General features: G+C 34.7%; 1 protein-coding gene across 2 annotated transcripts; it reads right to left on the reverse strand.

The window, feature by feature from the left end:
- Positions 1 to 1,178: 1,178 nt before the first annotated feature.
- LOC149847278 (helicase SEN1-like) lies at positions 1,179 to 25,506 on the reverse strand. Of its 2 annotated transcripts, none has more exons than XM_089998370.1 (9): positions 25,380 to 25,506; positions 11,510 to 12,043; positions 9,368 to 10,522; positions 8,963 to 9,290; positions 8,407 to 8,662; positions 7,462 to 7,675; positions 6,715 to 6,794; positions 6,445 to 6,507; positions 1,179 to 1,248 (listed from the first exon to the last, which is right to left on the reverse strand). In XM_089998370.1, exons 1-8 carry the CDS (start codon positions 25,488 to 25,490, stop codon positions 6,450 to 6,452), a joined length of 2,736 nt encoding a protein of 911 aa, XP_089854496.1. In that variant the 5' UTR covers positions 25,491 to 25,506; the 3' UTR covers positions 1,179 to 1,248; positions 6,445 to 6,449. The 2 variants fall into 2 exon arrangements, with proteins under 2 accessions (XP_089854496.1, XP_089854495.1); XM_089998369.1 differs by lacking the exon at positions 1,179 to 1,248 and adding an exon at positions 5,547 to 5,679.
- Positions 25,507 to 27,963: the final 2,457 nt, after the last annotated feature.

Genomic DNA, 27,963 nt, shown 5'->3' on the forward strand with positions numbered 1-27,963 from the left:
AGAATCAATATCGGCTAATCCATCGATTCAGGGCGCGATACCGACAACATTGATTTGAACAATTGAAGGAGCTATTAGTTTCCGGAATCCGTGTGGGTCCTCACTTACTATATGGGATTGATTCAAAGCATTTCGGATGATATGGCTTTTTTACTTGAATGAAGAGTTACTCTCCATGACCAACTTTGTTGAGAGAGCACATATTGATATTTGTCAGACCGAAAGATTGTCTCTCAAAGTACACAAAAAGCAAAAAAGCAAGAATATCATTTTTTTTTATGACGAGCAACTCTTTTCAAAGAGAGAAAAAATCTCGGGTGGAGCCCCACGACCACCTTGCCTTACGTCGCCCACCTCTGAAAGCTACAAACACATTGGTTTGTCAATGGGGTTTGATCCGGGGTCTTCAACTCAACACCTTCACAACCACTACCACCCCGATGGCTACAAAGAAAAAATAAACAAGAATAGCATTCTCAGTCGTACGATATGTTGATTCAAAGAAAAAGAGGTTGGGTATTATATTTGAGCCAGCCCGAGAGAGGGGATCTAGAGTGCAGCTAAGTAACATATCTAGCCAATCACATGATAGCTTTTCATGTCAGGCCTGCATTTTGTAGCTGTGGGCCCATGCAATACTGTCTTGTGATTCGCTAGTGTCACATAGACATGGCACTTAGCCGCTCCTTTGATCTCAACTCGCTGATGAGATACCGAGGCATATAAGGGAAGGCCACATAGTGGTGCAAGTTCCAACAACTTATAGTGACAGCAGTTGAGGACTGGTAACATTTTTCTCGAACCCGCAGGGAGCTGGGTTGAGTGATAGTCGTATAGGGAAAGACAATATTGGAAGCCACATTCAGATCTATTGTGATTGTTGATGTAATTGTCTTTATTTAGGGGTCTGCCGAACCCAATCTTGCCAATCTTAAAAAAAAAAAAGGATATTGCAACATCACCATTCAAATTGGAAAGTGTTACAGATCAACATTTCAACTGTGTTATATAAATTTTTATTGCCATCAACAACTAGACACTCTTTCTCTCCTGCACATAAACTAGGAGACATGCACAAACTGAATTGCATCCGAATATCACTTGAGCTTCAAGTTTGGTTTTAGATAGCTCTAAGTCCTAACCAGGTTTTCTCTCAAAAAAGTCTTGACTAAGTTTATACACTTATTGTCTATCACCTATTAGACTTTGAAAAGTGAGTGCAGGGGTGTCATCTATGTGACCTGTTGCCTGCCAAAAGACAAGAAAAATTGGATTGGTGCAGCAAAACCAAATTCCATCAAGGCAAGCAAGTAGGTTTTAAAATAAAAAAATTCAAAGTGATAAAGGAAACCCTTATTCAATAAATGAAAAATAACGGTAATGTCCTTGTAAAATTGTGCGATTTTTGAAATGCCTCATAATTTACCAAAATCTTCATGCATGAAATTTCTATTCTCGACTTTTTAAAGATATTTTTGTCCTACTCTAGCGAACCTTGTGATGTTCATGTGACATATACATACATCATACAAAACACACAACATATCAATAACAAGAAGATTCACAGGAGAGTTGCGAATCTTAGAAGATTTGCACATTTCACATGCGAATCTTTTTTGTCCTTATTCAATTTTGCTAGGTTTCCAAATACTTTATGTGGATTTCATCAGGTCTACGAAATGTTCATGTGAATCTATTTTTTATTGAGACGTGTGCTTCATACAACTTACTTATCTATCACGCAAACATTAGCAAATTCGTTAGAGTGGGTAAAAATGTTTTTAAAAAGTCAAGAATTGAAATTTTGGGTATGGGAGGGATTTTGGCAAATTGTGAGACATTTCAAAAATTGCACCATTTACAATGACACTACGATCATTTTTTGATCAATAAAAAAGTGGTCCGTTCATGTGATTTAGGTGATTAGATCTTTATATGTTATGAAAATAGCATAGAAAAAGGAATGGAAAGATAAGTGACTATAAGGAAGCAACAATTCTCTCTTTTTAAACAACCTACATTGTCTATCACTATTTTAGGCCCAAGTTGAAACCAATAATCATGCTCAAGATTCGGAAAATGATTGTATTGTATGAGAAACTGATATATTTTCTGAAATACTTTATGAATTCACAAATCTGCCCAATTCACAAATTTACAACTGACCAACCTTTTTAGAACATTTTTACCCTTCACACTAGCGAACATCCAGAGGTTTACATACTGCCATGCGGATCTCTTTAAAGTAACTGATCATCAAGGAGGTTGCAAATGTGTGGTTACATTTCAATAAATATAGAACGACATTCACAAGCTACCATGTGAATCTTCTTTAAGTAACTAATCATCAAGGAGGTCAGCAAATGTGTAAGGACATTCACATATATATAGTACAATATTCACGAGCTAGCATGTAAATTTCCTTTAAGTAAATGATCATTAGGAAGGTCCACAAATGTATGGTGGCATTCACATATACATATAATGATATTTGCGAGCCACCATACAAATCTTCTTTAAGTAACTGATCATCAATAAGGTTCACAAATATATGGAAACATTCACTTGTATATACAATGACATTTGTGAGCTACCATACAAATCTCATTTAAATAAATGATCATCAAGGAGGTCCGCATATGTGTGAAGACATTCACATATACATAGTACGACACTCATGAGCTACCATGTGAATCTTCTTTAAGAAACTGATCACCAAGGAGGTCCAAAAATGTGCGGTGACATTCACATATATATAGAACAATATTCTTGAGCTACTATGCACATTTCTCTTAAGTAATTGGTCATCAAAGAGGTCAACAAATATGTAGGGACACACACACACACACACACACACACACACACACACACACACACACACACATATATATATATATATATATATATATATATATATATATATATATAGTACGACATTTGTGAGCTACCATGTAAATCTTCTTTAAATAACTAATTATCAAGGAGGTCTGCAAATGTGTGGTGACATTCACACACACACACACACACACACATATATATATATATATATATATATATATATATATATATATATATATATATATATATATATAGTACAACAATCACGAGCTACTATATGAATCTCTTTTAAGTAAATGATTATCAAGGAAGTCCACAAATGTGTGGTGACATTCACATATATATAGTATGATATTCTCGAGTTAACATGTGAATCTCAAGTAACTGATTGTCAAAGAGGTATATAGTATGACATTCATGAGCTACCAAGCGAACCTCCTTTAAGTAACTAATCATTAAGGAAGTTCACAAAAATCTTTTATCCCATTATTTAGACCTTCAGATCCCCCACCAGTATATTTAAGTTGTTAGCTTGACGATTAGTTGTTAAAGAAGATTCACATGATAACTCATAAATGTTGTACTATATATGTCAATGACACCACACATTTATGAACCTTCTTGATAATCAATTACTCAAAGGAGATTTATATGGTAGCGCACGAATGCCATACTATATATGTGAATGTTTCCACACATTTACAGACCTTCTTGATGATCAGTTACTTAACAGGATATTCACATGGTATCTCACGAATGTCATACTATATATATTAGAATGTCCTCACACATTTGCATGCAAACCGTAGAAGGCTCATTAGTGCGAAGGGTAAAAATGTCCAAAACAAGTCAAGCATTTGCAAATTTGGACATGGGGCGGATTTTTAAAATTTTGAGGCATTTCGAGAAACATGTAATTTTTCCCATATAATACATTCAATTTTCGTTCAAGATTCACCACAAATCCAATTGAGTTGCAATTTGTAATCTAAATAATTTTTAATAACATTATTTGTAGAGAAAAGGACAAGGTTTTGAACTCGATTACCTCTAACTAAAAGTTATATGATCTAACCATAGTCGTTGACATAAATGTGTGATCTATCTATCTATCTATCTATATATATATATATATATATCGAACATGATCTTTACAAATTACAAACAAGATTTAGGTCATTTTTGAGAACTCATTTTGGTAAAAACCCTTTTCAGGTTTCCATAGACCTCCAAAACCCCTGGATATCAGTCTAAGCACGAAGCTAGGGATTTTTTATCTCTACTCTTTATCCACTGTCAATTGCCCTAATCACCCAGTTTACTCAAGATCTTGATCCCAAAAACTTTTATTCAAGCTCATCCACACCTCCAGTGGTGGGGTGCTATGGCTAAAGAATACCAAGCCCTGCTACAAAATAACACTTGGACTTTAGAACCCCCTAACTCTAATCAAAATATGTTGGGTCCAAATGGGTGTTCAAAGTTAAAAGACGAGTTGATGGGTCTCTTGAACAGTATAAGGTTCGTCTTGTAGAGAAGGGGTATGATCAAGAGGAAGGTGTGAATTATTTTGAAACATTCAGTCTCGTCGTTAAGCCAACTACCATTCATGTTATTCTCACTATTACTGTTCATTATCAATGGCATGTTGAACAACTTGATCTACAAAATGCCTTCTTGCATGGTGATTTACATGAAACAACCTTAGGGTTTTGAGAACCTCACTTATCCTACTTATGTTTGCTGTTTACATAAAGCTCTATATGGCCTCAAGCAAGCTCCGAGAACATGGTTCCAATGGCTTAGCAATGTTCTTCTTGACTTGGGTTTTGTTGGTTCTTACATAGACACTTCACTTTTCATTATAAAAAAAGGCTCCTTGTTTTTCTTCTCATTTATGTAAATGATATTGTCTCATGGAACTCCAAAAATCAGCAAACAGTTACTCGCTCAAGTTTTGTCACTGCTGCCGAGCTCATTTAGGTCTAGTTTTTGCTGAAAGAACTTGACATTCATCAAGCCTCTCCTCCTGTTCTCTGCTGTGATAATGTCAGTGCAACCTATATGACTGCACATCCCATGTTTCACCAACAGAGTAAGCATGTTGAAATTGATGTACATTTCGTACGTGATCATATGGCCAAAAATCAACTTGTTGTCAGGCATATTCCTTCCCAAGATCAGCTAGGTGACATCTTCACTAAACCATTGCCTACCACTTAGTTTGGTCTTCTTCATTCCAAACTCCACGTCTCTCCCGACCCTTTTCAGTTTGCAGAGGGATGTTAGAGATAGACGCGCTCTAGCCTTAATGGTTTGACCAAATGACTCGTATGGCAAACTTATCTCTGCGGCTCAAGATAAGAAAGAAGATCTACCAAATAAGGAAAGCAAGAATCCATTGAAAGGCAATAATTCTGGAAATCCTATTGTCAACATATTTTCTAATGTTACCATGATTTTAGGAGATTCTTACGGAAATGTAGAGAAAAGGTCTCTTCTATCTTGTAAATGAATATAAAATATAATGGGCAACTCACAGTTGGTATTGATAGCTACGAGAATAGCGGATGTAGGTGGTCTGCCACCGAACCAGGTTGTGGTTTCCTGTGTTTTTTGCATGCTTTGTCAGGCTGGACACATTAATGGTATCATTAAATCTATCAGCCTTCTAAGCTAGTCTGGTTTTCTTTGCAATGCCAATATAACAAACATATATCCATTGATAAGTATAGTGATAGATCCAAATAAACAAACAAGAATGACCATCCGAATCGCAAAATTTTCCTTCCTTTGTGAAGCAGATTAGATATGGCACATCATCTTGGTCAATGAGCCAGCCTGCAAAAAATGAAGATTCAAGGCATAGGGCAAAGGGAATTAGAAGTGGTGCGACATCCTTTCGGCGTCAGGATATATATTTAAACTATGTCACAAACTCGTTTTCAAGAAAATCTCATGATAAAACCTGGTTTTCTCAGGGATATAAAACTATATAAACTATAAAATATACACTATAAAAACTGAGCAATTCAGCCACTTTTTCACAAATCTGATCCCACACTTGTTTGGGATTAGTTCATTTGCTAGGAATTGACACTTGGGTCGTGTTTTTGTATGGCTTTCCCAAGCTCAAATATTTACATAAATTCTGGGCAATTGATTTTTCAGGGCTATGAAAACTTGCTCATGTATCATAATTGGATGATCTAAGAGGAAAATTCTACAAAATCAAGCATGTAAAACACATCAGGAGGGTTAAATTTTCAACAACCCCCCCCCCCCCCCCCTTCAAAATGTCAGTTTGAATGTCAGTTTCTAGGACTCAATCACTAAATTGCCAAAAAGGCAATATTTTCAAATATCTCATTTTTTGGCATTACATTTGCCTTTGAAAATATTACAATAAACATAAACTGGCATGGTATTTTCAATATCTCGCTAATATTTGTGACATAGGATTTAAACTCACATTCATTACTGCGGTCAACGTTATTAAGAAATAAGGCAATATCAGATAGAAAATTAGAATCCATAAGTGGATGAATGTGTATGGATATGTGTGTGTGTGTGTGTGTGTGTGTGTGAGAAAGAGAGAGAGAGTACATGTTTTATAGCACCGTGCAATTCTTAGCATGTAAATCCTGCTTCTTTGAAGATACATTTTTCCTGCAACAGATTAGCCGGAATGATTGAGAGACTAGCTGAAAGGTTCTTTCAAAGAGAAAAATAGACAAGCTCAAAGGAGGAAATGTGAATCTGATTATCGATCTGTAAGTTGTTTCATGAGAAGAAAAGGGCAAAAGAGAAAAAAAAGTTGCATTTGACAAAATTTATGCAGTGTGGTTATCGCCTGAAAGCTCCATTAGCACTCACCTAGAGGTAGATGAACTCGATGCCTTCCCCAGATCTAGCAGATCAAGCCTATCAGATAATTCTTCAACATGTATATCATCCTGAAATAGAGTAGCATATTTATATGGGAAAATGAGCCTCTTGAAAAGCTTGTGCACAGAAAATACAGATGGTTATATTGATACAAGATGCAATAAAGCCTGCAGAGCCGCTCATAACAATATATTGAAAATGTAAGCAATGGATTGTTCATCATATTGACTTTATCAAAACATTTGTATCAACAGGGTTTTCTATAACCGGCCACCGTCCACCTCTCGGTACAAGAGCAGTTTTTATTACATGTTAAAGCAAAAGTTGTGGACTGTAATTTCAGATTGTTATATTTGATGCTAAATAGAAGAAAACCTGCATAGGTGGTCATAACAGTATAGTTGGAAATACATGTAATAAATAGATGTTTCAATACATCATATTTGCTTCCATAAATTTGTATCAGCACCGTTTTCAAAACCCGTTGTTGTTCATCTCTTCGTCTAATATGGGGGTGGATATGGACTGGATATGGGCCAATTCATATCAGATCCAAATCCGAAATACCCAAAAATGAATCGGATACAAATTTGGATCCGAATGATATCTGATAAGGTAAGAATGGATCCAGACACAAAATATAAATTTCAATTCCGGATCTAGTAGAAAAGGGCTAAAAACAAGCTGTTTTCATAAGTTTTGAAAAGGAAACAAGTAATATTCAATGTGTATTACCTCAGAATTTGCATGAATGGGGCCAGAGTCGCTACCAGGAGATTGACTGCTCTGACCAAGTTCACATTTGGCGTCAACTATGGCCTTTGCTAGAAGCTCATCCTCTGCAGCACTAAAGAAACATCCACGTTGTTTGGCATCATGCACTAAATCGTGCCATATGGAACGGTTACGGACCAAAGTTCTTCCATCTCCAACAATCCAAAGACAATGCCTGCATCGGTTATTTGAAGCTAACCAATTATGCACTTTTTTCTACAAATTAATGCAGCTGTGCAGGTAGGGCTTTCAAGCTCGGCTTCTTGTTGTCGTGGGTCAAGCTGAGCTCAAGCTCATGACAAGTCTGAGTTAAACAAGCTGAGTTTTATCTGGCTCGTATACCCAAAAAATCCTTTTCCAAAGCTAAAGTTAATAGAGTTTAGACCTAAACCACTTGAGCAGACGACGGATCAGGTGCAATTACATTGCACACTTTGGTGTGCCGCTGCACCTGATCTGCCCTCCTTCTTCTGTTGGGCCCCACAGCTGAAGTCTATACCCTAGAGAAGGATGGCAGTCAGGTGCAACGGCACCCTCAAAGTGATGTTATTTTCAAACTGGCTCATTACAAAATAAATACTTTGTTTCCAAGCTGTAAGCAATACGATTTGAACTTTAAACATTACTTCCAAGCCAAACCTTCAAAGTTCTGCACTCTATGATATAAAATATATTTATTATTAACCAACAAGCCTGTACTAATTGAACACTTGCTGCTTTTATTCGGCTTGCTGAGCCTATTTTAGACGTTCAAATAAGCTCCTTGCGAGCCAAGCCACAAGCGGTTCATCTTGTTTCCCATCCCTAAATGCAAGAGAGAGAGAGAGAGAGAGAGAGAGAGAGAGAGAGAGAGAGAGAGAGAGAGAGAGAGAGAGAGAGTCTCAAATAAGAAAATCACAGGAATACCTAGCCCTTGTTAATGCCACATTTGATCGATTGCGGTTGGAAAGAAAGCCTATTGATCCCTCGTTGTTTGATCTTACTGTGGAAAGAATTATAATGTCTTCCTCGCTCCCTTGGAAGCCATCAACAGATTTAACTTCAACAACAAAATTATCATACATCTGGTACTTGGACGAGAGCTTCTTCTGAAGTATGGCAACTTGAGCATTGTATGGGCATATGACACCAATGCTCAGGGTTTCCCCTGCACCACCCCAAGCTGTAAAAGTAGATATTCAGCACAAAATTTCTTCTGCATGCACTAAAACACTGTATCCTGACAGTACTAATGTACAACTGAACTTTCAACAAATACCAGATTTTCAAAGAAGGCGCTTTTCCAAATTAAACCAAAACAACTATGAACGGGCATAAAACGTCTGATTGTTCAACTAACAAAAACCACCCACAACACCTTTTGTAGCGAACCATCAAAGAATTAAAATAGAAAGGAAACCTGAAAGTCACTTTTTCTTTTTTTATGGTGAGAAAATGAGAACTTTCAAAATGAACTTATCACCTTTAAAAAGCCTTTGAACTATTTTAGAGATAACAGCAGCCTCCACCACGTTCTTCCAGCTGTTTCCTCTCCAATCCTTTTCCTCCTCTCCATCAGTAACATTTATAAAAGAATAGCTTCCAAACATTCTTCCTTCAAGATATCTCTTTTCATAACTTCTTTCCTTGACATTTTCACCATCCAAAATCATGTTTTTGTAGAATTTAGCATTGGGAAAAGAGCTTATTGATGGATGCATTCTGTATTGTACATTTAAAAGGTGTTTATGATGTTCTAGCAGGCTCAGCCTCTCAAACAAGCTTCTTCCCAATCCATATTTATCTGACATCTGATACAAAGAACAAAAAAAAAATGATGTAACTAATATTTGCATAAACAATAGACTAAGATTTCAAAACTTCAAACCTTGCTCTTAATCAGTGAAGATAACTGCAGTTCATCCCCTATAAGAACAGAGTGTTGTAAACCCTTAAGCTCCAATGGTATCAGTGCCTCACATTCTTTAAGTTGCGCTGCTTCATCAATGATCAAGAGCTTCATATGATGAATCCCCATGATATGCAATTGAGCAGAGCTTGCAGCAGTGCAGAAGAGGAGGGAAGCATTGCGCCAGCATAAACGCGTTAATGAATCAATGGTAACTGTAGTGGTCATTGTCACAGCCTTGTCAAGATATTCAAGAATCACAATGCATACCATTCTAGTATGCTGCAGCTTCTTTTTAGAAAAGCTATCGACAGAGAGACCACGAAAACTGTCCTCGATCAAAATCTGCCCGATACCAACCACTTCAAATCTGGCAAATAGACTCCCCAGATCAACACCACCATCTTCAGCAATGCGTAGCAAGTTTCTAAAAGAAACAAACGTGTCCAGAAGTTTCCTCATCAATTTGAATCCATTGTTTGGAATGAGGGACATAGGAAGGTGGGTGTAAAAGAGAGGAACAAAATCCTTGAGTTGGGTCACAATGATGTCGAACCGTTGTCCAAGGAACTGTGGAAAACTGATAACTTCATCACTTTTGCCATTGAGAAATGTATGGTATTGAGACAGGGAATGCTTTAGAAGGTCAATCATGGATGTTGCCCAATGCTTCCACCCACCAAAGAAAGCACTCAGTTTCTCAATGCGTGCATCCAGAAATATGTCTTCAAGATCACCATCAACTTTCAGTTTCTCTTTGTTGCCAAACAGGATGATGTCTCCCAAGTAACAGCATGAGAATCCATTTCCAAGCTTCTCACGCGATCCTCTGACCAACTTTACCAGCCGTGAGGCAATTTCCGTGACAGCAACGTTTGTTGGGGCACAGGTGAGGGTGTTGCACTTCATCTTTAAGATCTGCTCCAGGAGCCTGCAGGTGGTGCTGGTCTTACCTGTGCCAGGAGGGCCCCAAATGAGCTTCACCAGATGCGAGTGAGTACATCGGGCAGCTGCATGCACAGCTGTGATTGCATCGATCTGCGATTCGTTCAGCTTCGACAAGCTTAATTCCCTACGTAGGTCTTCCCCAATCTTACCACCAGCCTGTTCAGATGAGCACACCCCACAAGCGTCCTGATAGATATGCAGACCATCTTTATAGAATTAGAATTATGATTTACCACAAAAACAAGGTGGTTTATATATGTCACAATTCACATGTTCGGACGGTGGATCATCAGTTGCAACCCCATTGAACTCTTTAGTGTGCCGCTACAGCTGACAGACTGGACCTCATAAATGGAGGGGCGGTAAGGTGCAGCTGCACACTCAAAGTGTGCAATGTGATTGCACATGATCCGCCCTCCATGGTGTGGATGTGACAGTGTGCAAGCAGCGTCCAAGTGTCACATCCACACACACTGATGCGATGCCCTTCTGGGAGTATCCCCGTGTAACATTGAAAATGGAATAATAATGGCAGCTAATTAATTCTTCTTTAAAATTAAAACTGTTTATTTTTCTCGTATTTTTATCTACAAAATAAATACACTAAAAAATATGAAAAAAAAAACGTTTTTACCAATATATATATATATATATATATATATATATATATATAGGATAAGGTTAGGATTTGCTGTAAGTAACTCTTAGTTGTAACTCATAGGGACACGTTGTTTTGAATAATTCTGATCTCTTCCAAATACTAAGCATCGATCATAGTTTTTTGACATAAAAATATGTTTTCTTTTAGGTTTAAAAATTTAATACATTGTAAGCGGTTGATTTTTCAACCCTATTAAAATATGACATATATGCTTCAGAAAAGAATTATCCAAAAGCTGATTTCTACTAAACTTAACATGTAGATCACATCTGGAGAGTCAGATGAGCAAAAAACACTGAAAACACAAAACAGGGTTCCTTACCCACAAGGTAGCAAACATTACCCTTATCTAATATAAACACAAATGAGACAGCATTTTTGTGTTTAAAAGATGATATTTTGACCATTTAAAACAGCAGCTAAAAAATCTCACAGATCATGATATTCTCATAATATTGCTGATACTTCTCACTGTGGTTCCAGGCACAGAAATGAGACGAAATCAAACTTACTGTTGCCAAACTTGAGTCGGTGCTGAGTAACCTTTCAATAATCTTCAAGTTTCTCTTGCTGCTAGTCTCCAAGTCCAATGCCTCCGAAATCCTTCTATACGTGGTCACATTCGTTAGTAAGATGGCATATTGAAACTTCATTTCTCCATCACATTTTGGAGCATAAACTGTCATCGCATTTTTATTATCTTTGGTAACCTTAGTAACAACCGCGAAAGCATGAGCTGATCCGCACTTTCTCAAGTCTGAGACAACTTTTGGCTTGATGGGCAATAAAATAAGAAGATCATCAATCCTTGGCATGGGGAGTTCGCCACTGGACTCTGCTCCGTTTCCCCATGCGCCAACCTCAATCTTGAAAAAGGAAGATCTTTTCTTCTTAGACATTTCGGCACGTAGTATTTTCCCACTTGGTGCCTTGGAAATAACTTTAAAGCAGGAGCATAGCTCCGACCGGGTCTCTTCCATCAGTGGGAAAGTATAGGATCCGAGATAACTCGCAAGCGAGGGAAACGTCAATGGGATTTCCACAACCTGCATGCAAAGAAAAGGTGCATTAGTTGCAATTAGCCATAAGAAAAAAGGGTTTATCTCCCAAGAGGGCGGGCGAGCCCATTAAGTGACCCTGTTCTTGGCCAGGGTTCCTTGTGATCTAAAAATAAATAAAGGGAGAGCAGATCAAGTACTTGACCTAGCACATTGCAAAGGTATTCACCAAGTGAGTGGATGCCACACTTCCTCTTGATGAGATCCAGTGATTGGGTATTGCAAATTAGGGGAGTCGACAGGACGGGTTTGGTTCGGACCCAGGTAGAACCAGACCTGGCCTCTGTTTTTGGGTATGGTATCGGGTCTAGACCCAGGTCTAATAGGTAGCCCCTATAAGAGAAACCATATCCAGACAAGATAAGAACCACATGAACCAGACGTGGGCCATACCCTGTAAAACCATATTTTTTTTATCATTTTTACATTGAAAAATTGCAGGTCTTAATCGGAACTGGGGTTGGAAACAGGTCTGGTATAAAATTTCACAAATTAAACCCGAGTCCATGTATTAATTGGATCTTTGGATCTGGATTCATGTCTTAATCGGGTTTTCTTATTTATCACCATACCCGTACCCTTAAGGTTTGGTTTGGTTTGGGTCCTGGTAAACCCGACCCGTTGACACCCCTATTGAAAACACTGGTTGCCATGCATCTATTCATTGGGAGGGCGATCCCAGTGAATAGATGTGTGATATCCCTTCATTAAGCACAACGGTACCTGGATGTGGCATCCCTCTACTTCTCAATGTTGTAAAAATTGTATTGAACCTTGAATCTATTTTAAAAATGGTTCAGATTCTTAAGAGAGTCAATTTTTAACTGATAGATGACTTGTTAACAAAATATTAAAATAATACCAAAACTATGAAAATATTAAATTTTCTTTTATTTTAAACCATTTAAAAAAAAATAAAATAAGCTATTTTTGCTAGTTTTGCAATGATCACTACGTACAAAGAACAAAATCAATAGCAGTGACTCTTAAATGATGACAACAAAAGTCACTGCTATTGACTTAGAAATAACAGCAACTTTAGATATCCTCATGAATGCTTTGGCCCAGCCCAAATGTCGCAGTTAAAGACATGTCTATAATGATGATTTTATATGTTACCATTATAGGTATGACATTATATGGTTGTAAATTATTGCCGTTAAAAAACTTTTACTATAATATTTAACATTTAAATAATATCGCCACTATTGATATATAATAGAGAGATAAAGAATGTTGCCGTTATAGCCTTTCTATATAACAGCAACATGTCAGTCACATTTATAGTCTTTCTTTTTTCTCTATAATGACAACATTTTTGTCTCCGTTATAACCTAGTATTTTAAAATAGCCCGATAGGCCCTTTTCCTCTTCTTCTCTCTTTGTCTCTTTCTCTTTCCGTGATCTCTCTGTACTCTTGTTGGACCACCGTCGGCCGCCGCCAAAGTGCTTGCTCCCTCCTCGCCCTGCTCGAGTGATACCATCGCCGCCAGAGTGCCTCCTCCCTTCTCTCTCTTTGTGATCTCCCATCGCCAGGCAACCCTCCATCCTCCTCCGACTGCAAGTGCAAGGTATATATATCTCTCTCTTCTTCCTCCTCCTCTTCTCTTTCTTCTTTTTCTTCCTTCTCCTCCTTTCTCTTTTGTTCTCTCTCTCTCTCTCTTGGGCCTCCCCTCTTGTCTTCTTCTTCAGCCCTTCTTTGTTCAAGCCCAAGCCTTCACTGCAACCTTGACCGAAAAGGAGGAAAGAAACATGAGGTGATCCTCGTTCCTCTACTCCGCTTCTTCATTGCTTTGTGTCTTCTTTTGTCGTATTGTTTTTCCTTACCTAAGTATTTTTTAACATGCAGTGTTTTGAGGTTTTTTGTTTTTCCCTTTCACTTCATTTCTTTGTTTTTTTCACCATTTTTCTTGGCGTCTTCCTTCAGACTTATGGAGTGGATTCCTTTTCTGTTCCACGATGAAATTTCGAAATGAAAGCACTCTTCCAATGCATCCACACATGCTCTGTTTTTTCATTATTTTTGGGTTTTGTTTTGTTTCATTCTTTTATTGTTTGTGGTTTTCGAGAGCTAGTGTGTTTTGACTCTTCCAATGCATCATGTAGTAGAGCCCTTTAATAATGATATTATTTCCTGATCGTGTTTAGAGAAATAGAGGGCTGATTATATGATGTTCCTTGTTTTGGTATTTTTTGAAGTGCATGAATAGTTTGTGTAGGTATGAGGTTCTGTTCTACTGGATAGGCCAAGTTGGAGTTGACTAATGAGGCACTTTGGCTGGCTGAGTTGGGTTAGATGTCATAGTGCTAAATTGTTGCAATATTTTTGAAAATATAGCACTAAAATGTGGTATTTTGTTGTCCATTTTAAATTATTTAATATTATGTGATATTTAAAAAATATTTGGTACTAATCAAGGTACATAACTACTGAGCTATAAATTATAGATGCAAGCTGTGAAAAAACCTGCTTTCATATCAGAATCACATGATTCAAAACCCATTTTTCTACTGAAGGAGCTATGTAGATCATATTTACAAGGTTCCATTTATAAGAAGTTTAATATATATATATATATATATATATATATATGAAGGTGACTTTTATCCTATAGTTTGTACCTTGATTACAATCAAATATTTATTCATTTTAGATACATCACATTATTATCTTCTAAATAATTGTATTATGAATATGTTATAATATTTGCATTTTTATTAGCAAAATCTAAGAACAATGCCTTTTCTTTCTACACATTAAATTTCAGCCTTCTTTTATGTTTTTAAATTACTAAATGTATTTTATTGTTGCAGATTTCTCATGTGAATTTCCATATCTTGATGAATTCAATTTTTATAGGGTCATTCCAAACTGAATTTCCACCAAGATATGAAAATTGACATGAGAAATGATGCTAATGCACAATCACATATGCTGTGAACAATATTTGAAGTGTATCTCATTTTGGAATTCGGCATTTGGTAAAAGTTGGGGGTTATATACAAAGTGCATGTGCTGTAAGTGAATATATATATGTATATATATATATATATATATATATATATATATATATATATATATATATATATTGTGAACAAATTACCCATATCCAAACTAATTGGCTTGATAGTAGGCGCATACGTAAGGATGAACTTGACCCATATATATAAGATAAGACTGCAGAATGTGTTCAATAAAAGATATAGTTGATGACATGTCAATCGCCCTAATCTATTTGTAGTTTTTTTATTTTATTTTTAAATTTTTATTGTATAGATATTAACAGAAAGTCTTGATTGGTTGGACTCATGACTAAACCTAAAAATTGATATAAGTGCAATTAAACATCTACCTAATAAAGAGTTGACAAAGTATCAAGGGTCACAAAGGAAGTGTAATGTAAGTGTCTTTGTGTTCTTTTTCCTTCTGTAAAACAAGTTAAAAAATGTACATGACCTTTGTTTATATTTTACAATTATGTGCTATCTTAACTCTATGATCTTGTTGTTGTCATTTATTTGATTTAATGTTGTTCTTTTATGATAGTGAATATTCTTGTATGATTCAATTTTGTACAGAGTAGTATGAGCAAATATTGTTTGCATGAAATTAACAGATGTTGACATATCGTTCACAACGAGAAGGTAGGCATTCTTTCTCCCTGTGGATCAGTTCACCATCCTCTAGCCAAGTTGAACACGTAGACATGATCGACTTCAAATCATAGATGGGTGATATTTCAAGGGAAGAAGAGGAGAACTCCCTCACACCACAGGCCACTGTAGCTCTAAAGCCATCAAGTATTTCTCTAGTACAATTAAAAATTTATTACTATCATTTCTATTAATATATATTTCTTACAACAAATTAACAACTACAGAATCATGTCAGCGCAAATATGAGAAGAACAAATGTGTATCCCACTAGAAGCAAACAAACAATAAAAGACTTCAGTAACTATCTAACCTGTGATGTAAAGAGTTATGGGCGAGTGCACCTCCGTATTCTCTAGAAGGCTTTCGTGCATCGTTAGGGAGCATGCCAACATCACTCACAAGTCATGGATAAAGGTCCTAGAAGACGAGAATATGGTGTTGCATGAGGCAGTAGAGTATGTTTATTGCCTAACTATATTTTGATACACAAATTAATCAATAAAAGAATTATTATTAACTATATTTTGATAATTTGGTGCAGGTCGAGTTTGATTTAGACAAATATATAACTAAACATCGTGCTACCATGGATAAGCAACTTTAGCTATTATACTAAAGGGTGCAAGAAGGTTTTTACAAGCATTACAAGAGGTTTGAAAACTATGACAAAGCAGCAAAACATCCTCTCAAAGGAATCGACTCTGAAGTGTGGAACATGATTTGCAACTTTTTCATAAAAGACTATTTGATTGTAAATATTAGATATATATTTATAAGTAAATAAATGTTCAAATTTTTAGATTTTTGTGAACTAATTGATCTTTCTTTGGTTAATAGTGGACATCAAAAAAAAATCACGAATAGAGCAAAACAGATGGTCAAACATACCAGTTGATTATCTTCGTATATCTAGAGGTTTCATACGAGGGTTAGTTTCTTATTCTCTAAGTTTATTTTTTTCATATAATAGTATAATGCTAAATATGTTTGATTTAATAGATTATAAATTTGTTATTTACATACTAAATTAAAAGGGTACGGACCAATAATGAGTGTGTTCTACAAAGAGATGCACACCCATTCAGATTGGACGATATTCATCTAAAGTGAAGTAGAAGACACATTTATAAGTAACTCACACTTTGTAGTAGCGAGACGAAAGCCACATTCATTCATTCTATTTTTTACATTATCATTAGTTACTGATAACCAAATATTAACATAATGTATAACAAGCTACAATTTATGGAGATTGAAAGTGATGAAACATGTTCTTTAGAAGGATGCCCGTTGATGTCACAACGAGACGTCTTTGTCAAAGTCCTCGAGGAGCGGTCCAGACATGTGAGAAGGATGAGTGAATTTGTCATTCCATCCAAAGGCAAAGCTCGTGTTTTAGAGTTATTTTCTCAACTAGAGGCGACAAAGTCAGAGCTCCAACAATTAAGAGAGGAACAAAAGATGGACTGAGTTCAACGAGACAAAGAGAGAAGAATGAGAGAGATTCCTTTATAAATTGGAGCGAGACAGAGAAGACGAGGAGCGAGAGAGAAGAAACTAGAAAGCTCAGAGAGCAGATGCAGACCTTCATAGATTCTCTCAGACAGAACCCTCAACCTAGATCTCTCTTATTTCCTTGTAGATAAGACCATCAAATGTCTATTTGTTGGATGAACATGTCGTAGTTTTTGATGTTATGTTATGTTCTAAGAACACATGTTTGTTTATATCTTCTTTCTCTATTTGGCTTGTATTAATTTTTACCACAATGAGATGTAGTTAGTGTGAAACTAATTATATAAATTTTAAATATATATAAACTAATATATATATATATATATATATTTATATATATATATATCTTAAATTGAAGTTGATATTCTCTTGAATGTAAAAAGATGTTTTGTTAATTTGTGCTTTTCTAGATTCTCCTGGAAGTGCAAAAAAAGGTGAAAATATTATCGAGCCTTCAATCGTAATGTGATTAAAATATCTATAAGTCATCAAACTGAATTCTCATAGTGCTGTCATCATCATTAACATTGTCATAATTGTTTCTTTTTACAACTTTTTTTTTGAATTGTCATATTGTACTCATTCTTGAAGTGTTTGTTGCAGGTTTGGAGAGGGGGTTAGAGAGGATGTATGTTTATTTTTTAAAGTATATGTTTATATTTGAATATATGTTTGAAGTTGAATATTTGAGGGAGTTGGAGATGATGAATGTTTGAGGATGTTGGAGAAGTGTAAGTTTATATTTGAATATATGTTTCAGAATGTATAAACACTAGTATATGTTTATATTTGAATTGATGTTTGAAGTGTATGCTTATATTTGAATAGATGTATATTTGAAGATGTTTGAAGTGTATATTTAAATTATATTTTTTATTTTATTTAATGTAATGTAAAAAAAATAAAAAATAATATAAAAAAATTATTTTTGCAAGTTTAAGGATTATAATAGTGACATTCCTGTGTCGCCGTTATCAGCCTTAACCCTATGTCACTGTTACAACCTATAACAGTGACTTAATTGTCACCTTCATAGCCTATAATGATGATTTACTTTTCTCTGTTATCAACTATAACAATGAGTTAATTCTCTCCATTATAGGTTATAACGGCGATACAGAAATATCATCGTTATAGGTTGGGTTGCCGCTATTAGTGTTTCCATTTTTGGCAAGATTCTTTGTTTGTGTTGGGTTACACATTAACGATGACCTGTAAATGTCGCCACTATTACTCAACTGAGGCAAAAAATTAGTGATCATTTTTTCTCACTGTTATAGACCTATAGAGACGATAAATAGGGCAACAATGACAAGAAAAGTCACCGCTATTGACCCTTACCCTTGTGGTGGATAGTAACAGCAATGCCACTTTCTCACCCTCCTCCCCATTATCTTGCAAAGTACTCTGTCATGTTACTGGATTTTCTCTCAAGAAAAAAGAGTGCAAAAATTATCTTAAAAGCAAGTAGGGCTGGTAAACAAAGCGAGTAACTCATTACTCGATTGATACAGTTGGCGAGGTCAGCCATGAGCAGCTTGTTTAGCTTAAACAAGTCCAGTTCAAACTCAGCTCGGGGATTTCATATAGTTAATATATATTTTATGTATATGATACACTTTAAATGTGATACACAAAAAGAATGTATATATATATATATAGAGAGAGAGAGAGAGAGAGGAAGAGAAAGAGAAAGAAGGATGCATAAAATACATGTAAATATGAACTCTTAAGTTTAATATATATTTTGCATAATAGAAAATGTATATATTTCATCTATATAAATAACAGGATAATTTTTTGTCTCTCTCTCTCTCTCTCTCTCTCTATATATATATATATATATATATATATATATATAGCTACTAACCACTTTTCTAGCTAAATGTTGTGCTAACTAGGGTTTCAAAAGGTTTTCTTCATGTATTACTTAAATTTTACCATATAGATGTGTTCGGTCAATTTGCTAAGAAATGACACTTGGATCATGTTTTTTTTAAGGAAAACATGACTTTTTTAAGTCTTGAATATTAAAAAAAATCTTACATCATTGATTTTGTAAACCTTATAAAAACTTATTTGCTTATGGAAATTGGTTGATCCAAGAGTTATTTTCTATCAAATCAAGCATGTGAACAAATCTGTAAGGTCAGATTTAAGAAATTAAAACATGAAAAAACCTTTAAAAAGCCCAGTTAGTATGGTGGTTAGCTAGAAAAGTGGTTCGTAGCTACCACCTTTTCTCTCTCTCTCTATATATATATATTATTTTGTATATAATTATATATATTATATAAAATATAATATAAATAGTATGTATATTATGTATAAAAATATGGTTATACATATATTAAATAGTATGTAAACAAAGTGAATAGCTCGCAACTGGGTTGATACCGTTGGCAAGGTGAGCCATGAGCAGCTCGTTTAGCTTAAACAAGTCTAGTTCAAACCCTGTGTTCAGCTCAGCTCGGGGAGCTCGTATAGTTAATATATTTTATGTATATGATACACTTTAAATGTAATATACAAAAAGAATATATATATATATATATATATATATATATATATATATATATATATATATATATAGAGAGAGAGAGAGAGAGAGAGAGAGAGAGAGAGAGAGAGAGAGAGAGAGAGAGAGAGAGGTGGTAGCTACTAACCACTTTTGTAGCTAAATGTTGTGCTAACTGCTTTTCGAAATGTTTTTTGCATGTATTACTTAAATTTTACCATATAGATATTTAGCACGGTCAATTTGCTAAGAAATTACACTTGGATCATGTTTTTTTAATGGAAAACATGACTTTTTTAAACCTTGAATACTCAAAAAAAATCTTACATCGTTGATTTTGTAAACCTTATAAAAACCTACTTGTGTATTAGAATTGGATGATCCAAGAGTTATTTCCTATAAAATAAAGCATGTGAACTCATTTGTATGGTCAGATTTAAGAAATTAAAACATGAAAAAACCTTTTAAAAGCCCGGTTAGTATGGTGGTTAGCTAGAAAAGTGGTTTGTAACTACCACCTTCTCACTCTCTCTTTCTCTCTATATAATTTTGTATATAATTATATATATTATATAAAATATAATATAAATAGTATGTATATTATATATAAAAATATGGTTATATTTATATTAATACAATCATATATTAAACGTCTTATAAAAATATCATAAAATGCATATTGTATACAATATATTGGTAACATACTATATATATATAAAATATATATATATAGCTTAAAAAAATACATATATTATATTTTATATAAAATATAAAGTTAACATGTCCCATATCCAAGTCAATGGGTTGACCTTGCCGACGACTCAATCAAGAACCAGCCAGGTGATGAGTCATTGGTTTTGAAAACGATGATTTAAATTGGAATTTGAGCTTTTCAACACACATCTCAGCCATTACGATATTCAAAATCATAAACCGACTTCTGTAATTTAACGGATAAATTTTTTTGCATTGGAATGAAAATCTAAAAGTTTCCTAGAGACCAAACCTATAGAGAAGGCCTTGCCTTAGTTACCTATGACCATGGTAACTAATTGATCTTTCTTTGGTTAATAGTGGACATAAAAAAAATCATGAATAGAGCAAAACAGATGGTCAAACATACCAGTTGATCGTCTTCGTATATCTGGAGGTTTCATACGAGGGTAAGTTTCTTATTCTCTAAGTTTATTTTTTTCACATAGTAGTATAATGTTAAATATGTTTGATTTAATAGATTATAAATTTGTTATTTACATACTAAATTAAAAGGGTACGAACCGACAATGAGTGTGTTCTACAAAGAGATGCACACCCATTCAGATTGGACGATATTCATCTAAAGTGAAGTAGAAGATACATTTATAAGTAACTCACACTTTGTAGTAGCGAGACGAAAGCCACATTCATTCATTCTATTTTGTACATTATCATTAGTTACTGATAACCAAATATTAACATAATGTATAATAAGCTATACTTTATGGAGATTGAAAGTGATGAAACATGTTCTTTAGAAGGATGCCCGTTGATGTCACAACGAGACATCTTTGTCAAAGTCCTCGAGGAGTGGTCCAGACATGTGAGAAGGATGAGTGAATTTGTCATTCCATCCAAAGGCAAAGCTCGTGTTTTAGAGTTATTTTCTCAACTAGAGGCGACAGAGTCAGAGCTCCAACAATTAAGAGAGGAACAAAGGATGGACTGAGTTCAACGAGACAAAGAAAGAAGAATGAGAGAGATTCCTTTATAAATTGGAGCGAGATAGAGAAGACGAGTAGCGAGAGAGAAGAAACTAGAAAGCTCAGAAAGCAGATGCAGACCTTCATAGATTCTCTCAGACAGAACCCTCATCCTAGATCTCTCTTATTTCCTTGTAGATAAGACCATCAAATGTCTATTTGTTGGATGAACATGTTGTAGTTTTTGATGTTATGTTCTAAGAACACGTGTTTGTTTATATCTTCTTTCTCTATTTGACCTGTATTAATTTTTACCACAATGAGATGTAGTTAGTGTGAAACTAATTATATATATATATATATATATATATATATATATATATTAAATTGAAGTTGACATCCTCTTGAATGTGAAAAGATGTTTTGTTAATGTTATCTTTATGCTTTTCTAGATTCTCCTGGAAGTGCAGAAAAAGGTGAAAAAATTATCGAGCCTTCAATCGTAATGTGATTAAAATATCTATAAGTCATCAAACTGAATTCTCATAGTGCTTTCATCATCATTAACATTGTCATAATTGTTTTTTTTTACAACTTTTTTTTTGAATTGTCATATTGTACTCATTCTTAAAGTGTTTGTTGCAGGTTTGGAGAGGGGGTTAGAGAGGATGTATGTTTATTTTTTAAAGTATATGTTTATATTTGAATATATGTTTGAAGTTGAATATTTGAGGGAGTTGGAGATGATGAATGTTTGAGGATGTTAGAGAAGTGTAAGTTTATATTTGAATGTATGTTTCAGAATGTATAAACACTAGCATATGTTTATATTTGAATTAATGTTTGAAGTGTATGCTTATATTTGAATAGATGTATATTTGAAGATGTTTAAAGTATATATTTAAATTATATTTTTTATTTTATTTAATGTAATGTAAAAAAAATTATAACTAATATAAAAATTTTATTTTTGCAGGTTTAAGGATTATAATGGTGACATTCTTGTGTCGCCGTTATCAGCCTTAACCCTATGTCACTATTACAACCTATAACAGTGACTTAATTGTCACCTTCATAGCCTATAACGATGATTTACTTCTCTCTGTTATCAACTATAACAATGAGTTAATTCTCTCCATTATAGGTTATAACGGCGATACAGAAATATCATCGTTATAGGGTGGGTTGCCGCTATTAGTGTTTCCATTTTTGGCAAGATTCTTTGTTTGTGTTGGGTTACACATTAACGATGACCTGTAAATGTCACCACTATTACTCAACAGAGGCAAAAAATTAATGATCATCTTTTGTCACGGTTATAGATCTATAGAGACGATAAATAGGGCAACAATGACAAGAAAAGTCACCGCTATTGACCCTTACCCTTGTGGTGGATACTAACAGCAATGCCACTTTCTCACCCTCCTCCCCATTATCTTGCAAAGTACTCTGTCATGTTACTAGATCTTCTCTCAAGAAAAAAGAGTGCAGAAATTATCTTAAAAGCAAGTAGGGCTGGTAAACAAAGCGAATAACTCATTACTCAATTGATACAGTTGGCGATGTGAGCCATGAGCAGCTTGTTTAGCTTAGACAAGTCCAGTTCAAACTCAGCTCGGGGATATCGTATAGTTAATATATATTTTATGTATATGATACACTTTAAATGTGATATACAAAAAGAATGTATATATATATATATATATATATATATATATATAGAGAGAGAGAGAGAGAGAGAGAGAGAGAGAGAGAGAGAGAGAGAGAGAGAGAGAGAGAGAAGGATGCATAAAATACATGTAAAATATCAACTCTTAAGTTTAATATATATTTTGCATAATAGAAAATGTATATATTTCATCTATATAAATAACATCATAATTTTTTATAGGTGCCAACTCTCTCTCTCTCTCTCTCTATATATATATATATATATATATATATATATATATATATATATAGCTACTAACCACTTTTCTAGCTAAATGTTGTGCTAACTAGGGTTTCGAAAGGTTTTCTTTGTGTATTACTTAAATTTTACCATATAGATGTGTTCGGTCAATTTGCTAAGAAATGACACTTGGATCATGTTTTTTTTAAGGAAAACATGACTTTTTTAAGCCTTGAATATTAAAAATCTTACAACATTGATTTTGTAAACCTTATAAAAACCTACTTGCTTATCAAAATTGGATGATCCAAGAGTTATTTTCTATCAAATCAAGCATGTGAACATATCTGTAAGGTCAGATTTAAGAAATTAAAACATGAAAAACCTTTAAAAAACCCAGTTAGTGTGGTGGTTAGCTAGAAAAGTGGTTCGTAGCTACCACCTTTTCTCTCTCTCTCTCTATATATATATATATATTATTTTGCATATAATTATATATATTATATAAAATATAATATAAATAGTATGTATATTATGTATAAAAATATGGTTATACATATATTAAATAGTATGTAAACAAAGCGAATAGCTCACAACTGGGTTGATACTGTTGGCAAGGTGAGCCATGAGCAGCTCGTTTAGCTTAAACAAGTCTAGTTCAAACCCTGTGTTCAGCTCAGCTCGTACAGTTAATATATATTTTATGTATATGATACACTTTAAATGTAATATACAAAAAGAATATATATATATATATATATATATATATATATATATATATATATATATATAGAGAGAGAGAGAGAGAGAGAGAGAGAGAGAAGGTGGTAGCTACTAACCACTTTTGTAGCTAAATGTTGTGCTAATTGCTTTCGAAAGGTTTTTTGCATGTATTACTTAAATTTTACCATATAGATATTTAGCACGGTCAATTTGCTAAGAAATGACACTTGGATCATGTTTTTTTAATGGAAAACATGACTTTTTTAAACCTTGAATATTCAAAAAAAATCTTACATCGTTGATTTTGTAAACCTTATAAAAACCTACTTGTGTATTAGAATTGGATGATCCAAGAGTTATTTCCTATAAAATCAAGCATGTGAACTAATCTGTATGGTCAGATTTAAGAAATTAAAACATGAAAAAACCTTTTAAAAGCCCGGTTAGTATGGTGGTTAGCTAGAAAAGTGGTTTGTAACTACCACCTTCTCACTCTCTCTTTCTCTCTATATAATTTTGTATATAATTATATATATTATATAAAATATAATATAAATAGTATGTATATTATATATAAAAATATGGTTATGTTTATATTAATACAATCATATATTAAACGTATTATAAAAGTATTATAAAATGCATATTATATACAATATATTGGTAACATACTATATATAAATATATATAGCTTAAAAAAATACATATATTATATTTTATATAAAATATAAAGTTGACATGTCCCATATCCAAGTCAATGGGTTGACCTTGCCGACGATTTAATCAAGAACGAGCCACGTGATGAGTCATTGGTTTTGAAAACGATGATTTAAATTGGAATTTGAGCTTTACAACACACATCTCAGCCATTACGATATTCAAAATCATAAACCAACTTCTATAATTTAACGGATTTTTTTTTTTTGCATTGGAATGAAAATCCAAAAGTTTCCTAGAGACCAAACCTATAGAGAAGGCCTTGCCTTAGTTACCTATGACCAAGGCAAATTGGCAACTCGGTTATAATTAATACCATGTTGCTGAGTCTATGAGATACTAGCCATTCAAATTTGGGTCATACCGCCCCCAAAGGGATTAGCATAGTGGGATGGGTTCTAGGCTGCTAGGCAGGCGGTCTAGGTTCAAATTTCACGAGCGATTCCCTGTAGGCAAGGGGTAAGCCCGCGGAGTATTACACTGCTAGAACAGTGGCCGTAAGTACGACCGACAAAGCCAGCGCGACTAGGTCTCTATTCCTAGAGGTGATTTCTCTGTGTAAACAAGACATTGTAATTTTAGATCTAATGAAAAGCTTGAGTGTGATAGGTTCATTGAGCTGACCTTGCCCTTGAAGTGTTTCTCATTCAACACGTCTTCGATCGACCAATTCAGCATCGAATCCACCAAATTGGGCATGGCTTGCTCTTCGTTGGACTCCATGGCAATTTCCATTCTGCGTTAACCAAACACAGACGCAGGGAGTTGGAACTTAGAACTATAGTTCTTCACCATCTTAAAAACCTTTATTCCCTTCTCTTCGCCATTAAGAAATGAACCTCCAATAAAGGAGGAAAAGAGAAATGGAGAGGGGAGTGAAAAAGACAAGCACCGAATTTGAATAAAAGAAAGGAAAAAAAAAGGGGATTCCTACACTGATGGGATCAGGTGCAAGCATATTGCGATGCGTCTTGCCAGGCCCAACAAAACATGCCATGAATCGGGTCTGTATCACAAAGGTACGGGTATGACCCGACACGGCGACTTAAGTTCGACACGCATGCTCGAAAGTAATTTTAGAATAAATTAGGACACACGGGCACAGATTTTTTTTTAATCAATAAAAGCTGATTGTTAATATTTTCATATATGAAATACATTTTTTGAAATGTTTTAAATATATAAAAATGTTTTAAATAAAAAGGCCAGCCAGCCCTGATCGCCAAGACATGTCGCGTAGATTTGTCTGTGCAGTACAAAACTCTACTGAGTATTATCCCTTGCCCACCAGAAAAAGTTCCCCATCTAGCTTCAGCCTTGCAGCAAAGGAAACACACGCTGAGTATCTAACTCACAGCTTCCTTCAACTTGAAAGCTTGATGTCCCTTTTTTTTTTCTGAAAGGCAAGCCCTCCAGTTATACAATCGCCCCATTGGGTTTTGAACTTGCAACGTTCCAACACAAGGTGACGTGCACTAACTGCTCCTACCATACAAGTAGAGCCCCCTGGCTTTTAACAAAAGCAATAAAGTTCGAACCATCGCTGGACACATCAAGACTCAAAACCAACTCAGTTTTTTACATGAACGACTCAAGTTGGCTAGGTCTGGAACGAGAGTCGTATGACAAATAAAAAAATTTTGAGAATTGAATAAATGAAACTCCAATACAAGTAACATAGAAGATAAAAAATGTGAGATCCCTACTCCAATTCTGCCTTTTGGTCCATACTATTCGGTCAACTTAGGGTCCAAGAACTCAACCTTGGTTCAAACTTGAGGCCAAGTAGTCTCGCTCAGGGACTCGGCTCTAGTCAAGTCAACCTTTTCACAATCCGGTTTATCAGTTTTGTTCTGATAACTTTGTCCACAAAATAAAAGCATAAAGCACCAAGACGGAGTTTTACGTCACCGGTATGACGATCGTAGGTATGACAGGCTGAGCCACCACTTTCTTGGAGTTATTATAAATCCAAAAAAGAAAAAGCATGAAAAAGCCAAGAACATGGACTTTAAAGTCAAGCGAGAATAAAAGTTTTTTTCCCTACAAAATATCATTCACGAACAATGTAATTCAAAAAGCAGATTACGACCTAAAGTAAAAAGCAGAGATTTATCAACAAGGCGTGATTCTGTGTTCGGGATGCAACAGCATTAAATATCGGTTTGAGGAATCGGGATGGAACCGAGTTAACCAAGCTACTCAAATTGATGTTTACACGCTGATGATTTGGTGTTTATTTTGATCATGATAGGATAGGGTTGCCGATTCAGCAAATTTCCATTAAAAATTGCATGAAACAAAACAGTCGGGTTTTCTTTCCAATGCCAGTATAATAAACATGTATCCAATGCTAAGTATAGTGATAGATCCAAATAAACAAACAAGAATGACCATCCTAGTCCCAAAAATTTCCTTCCTTGGTTAAGAAAATAAGATATGGCAAACCATCTTCGTCAATGAGCCAGCCTGCAAAAAAATGAAGATTCAAGGCATAGGGCAAAGGGAAATAGAAGTGGTGCGACATCCCTTCTGCGACAGGATATATTTAAACAAAGTCACGAACTTTTTTTCAAGAAAATCTCATGATAAAACCTGGTTTTCTCAGGAAAATCTTTGGAAAAAATATCAGGATATAAAACTATATATACAAACTACAAAATATATAAACTCTGTAAAAACTGAGCAGTTCAGCCACTTTTTTCACATATCTGATCCCACACGTGTTTGCATAGTTCATTTGCTAGGAATTGACATTTGGGTCATGTTTTTTATGGCTTTCCCAAGCTCAAGTATTTACAGAAATTCTGTGCAATTGATTTTCCAGGCTCAAGTATTTACAGAAATTAGAATCCATTAGTGGATGAATGTGTATGGATATGTGTGTGTGTGAGAGAGAGAGAGAGGCGAGAGAGAGAGAGTACATGTTTTATAGCACCGTGCAATTATAAGCACGTGAATCCAGCTTCTTTGAAGATACGTTTTTCCTGCAACAGATTAGCCAGAATGATTGAGAGACTTGCTGAAAGGTTCTTTTAAAGAGAAAAATAGACAAGCTCAAAGGAGAAAATGCGAATGTGATTAAGTAGCAGTAAGTTCTTTCATGAGAAGAAAAGGGGAAAAGAGCAAAAAAAAACAGTTGCATTTGACAAAATTTATGCAGTGTGGTTATCGCTTGAAAGCTCCATTAGCACTCACCTATAGGTAG

Source organism: Nuphar pumila, chromosome 2, assembly GCF_984573655.1.
Source record: "Nuphar pumila chromosome 2, dmNupPumi1.hap1.1, whole genome shotgun sequence".
Lineage (NCBI taxonomy): Eukaryota > Viridiplantae > Streptophyta > Magnoliopsida > Nymphaeales > Nymphaeaceae > Nuphar > Nuphar pumila.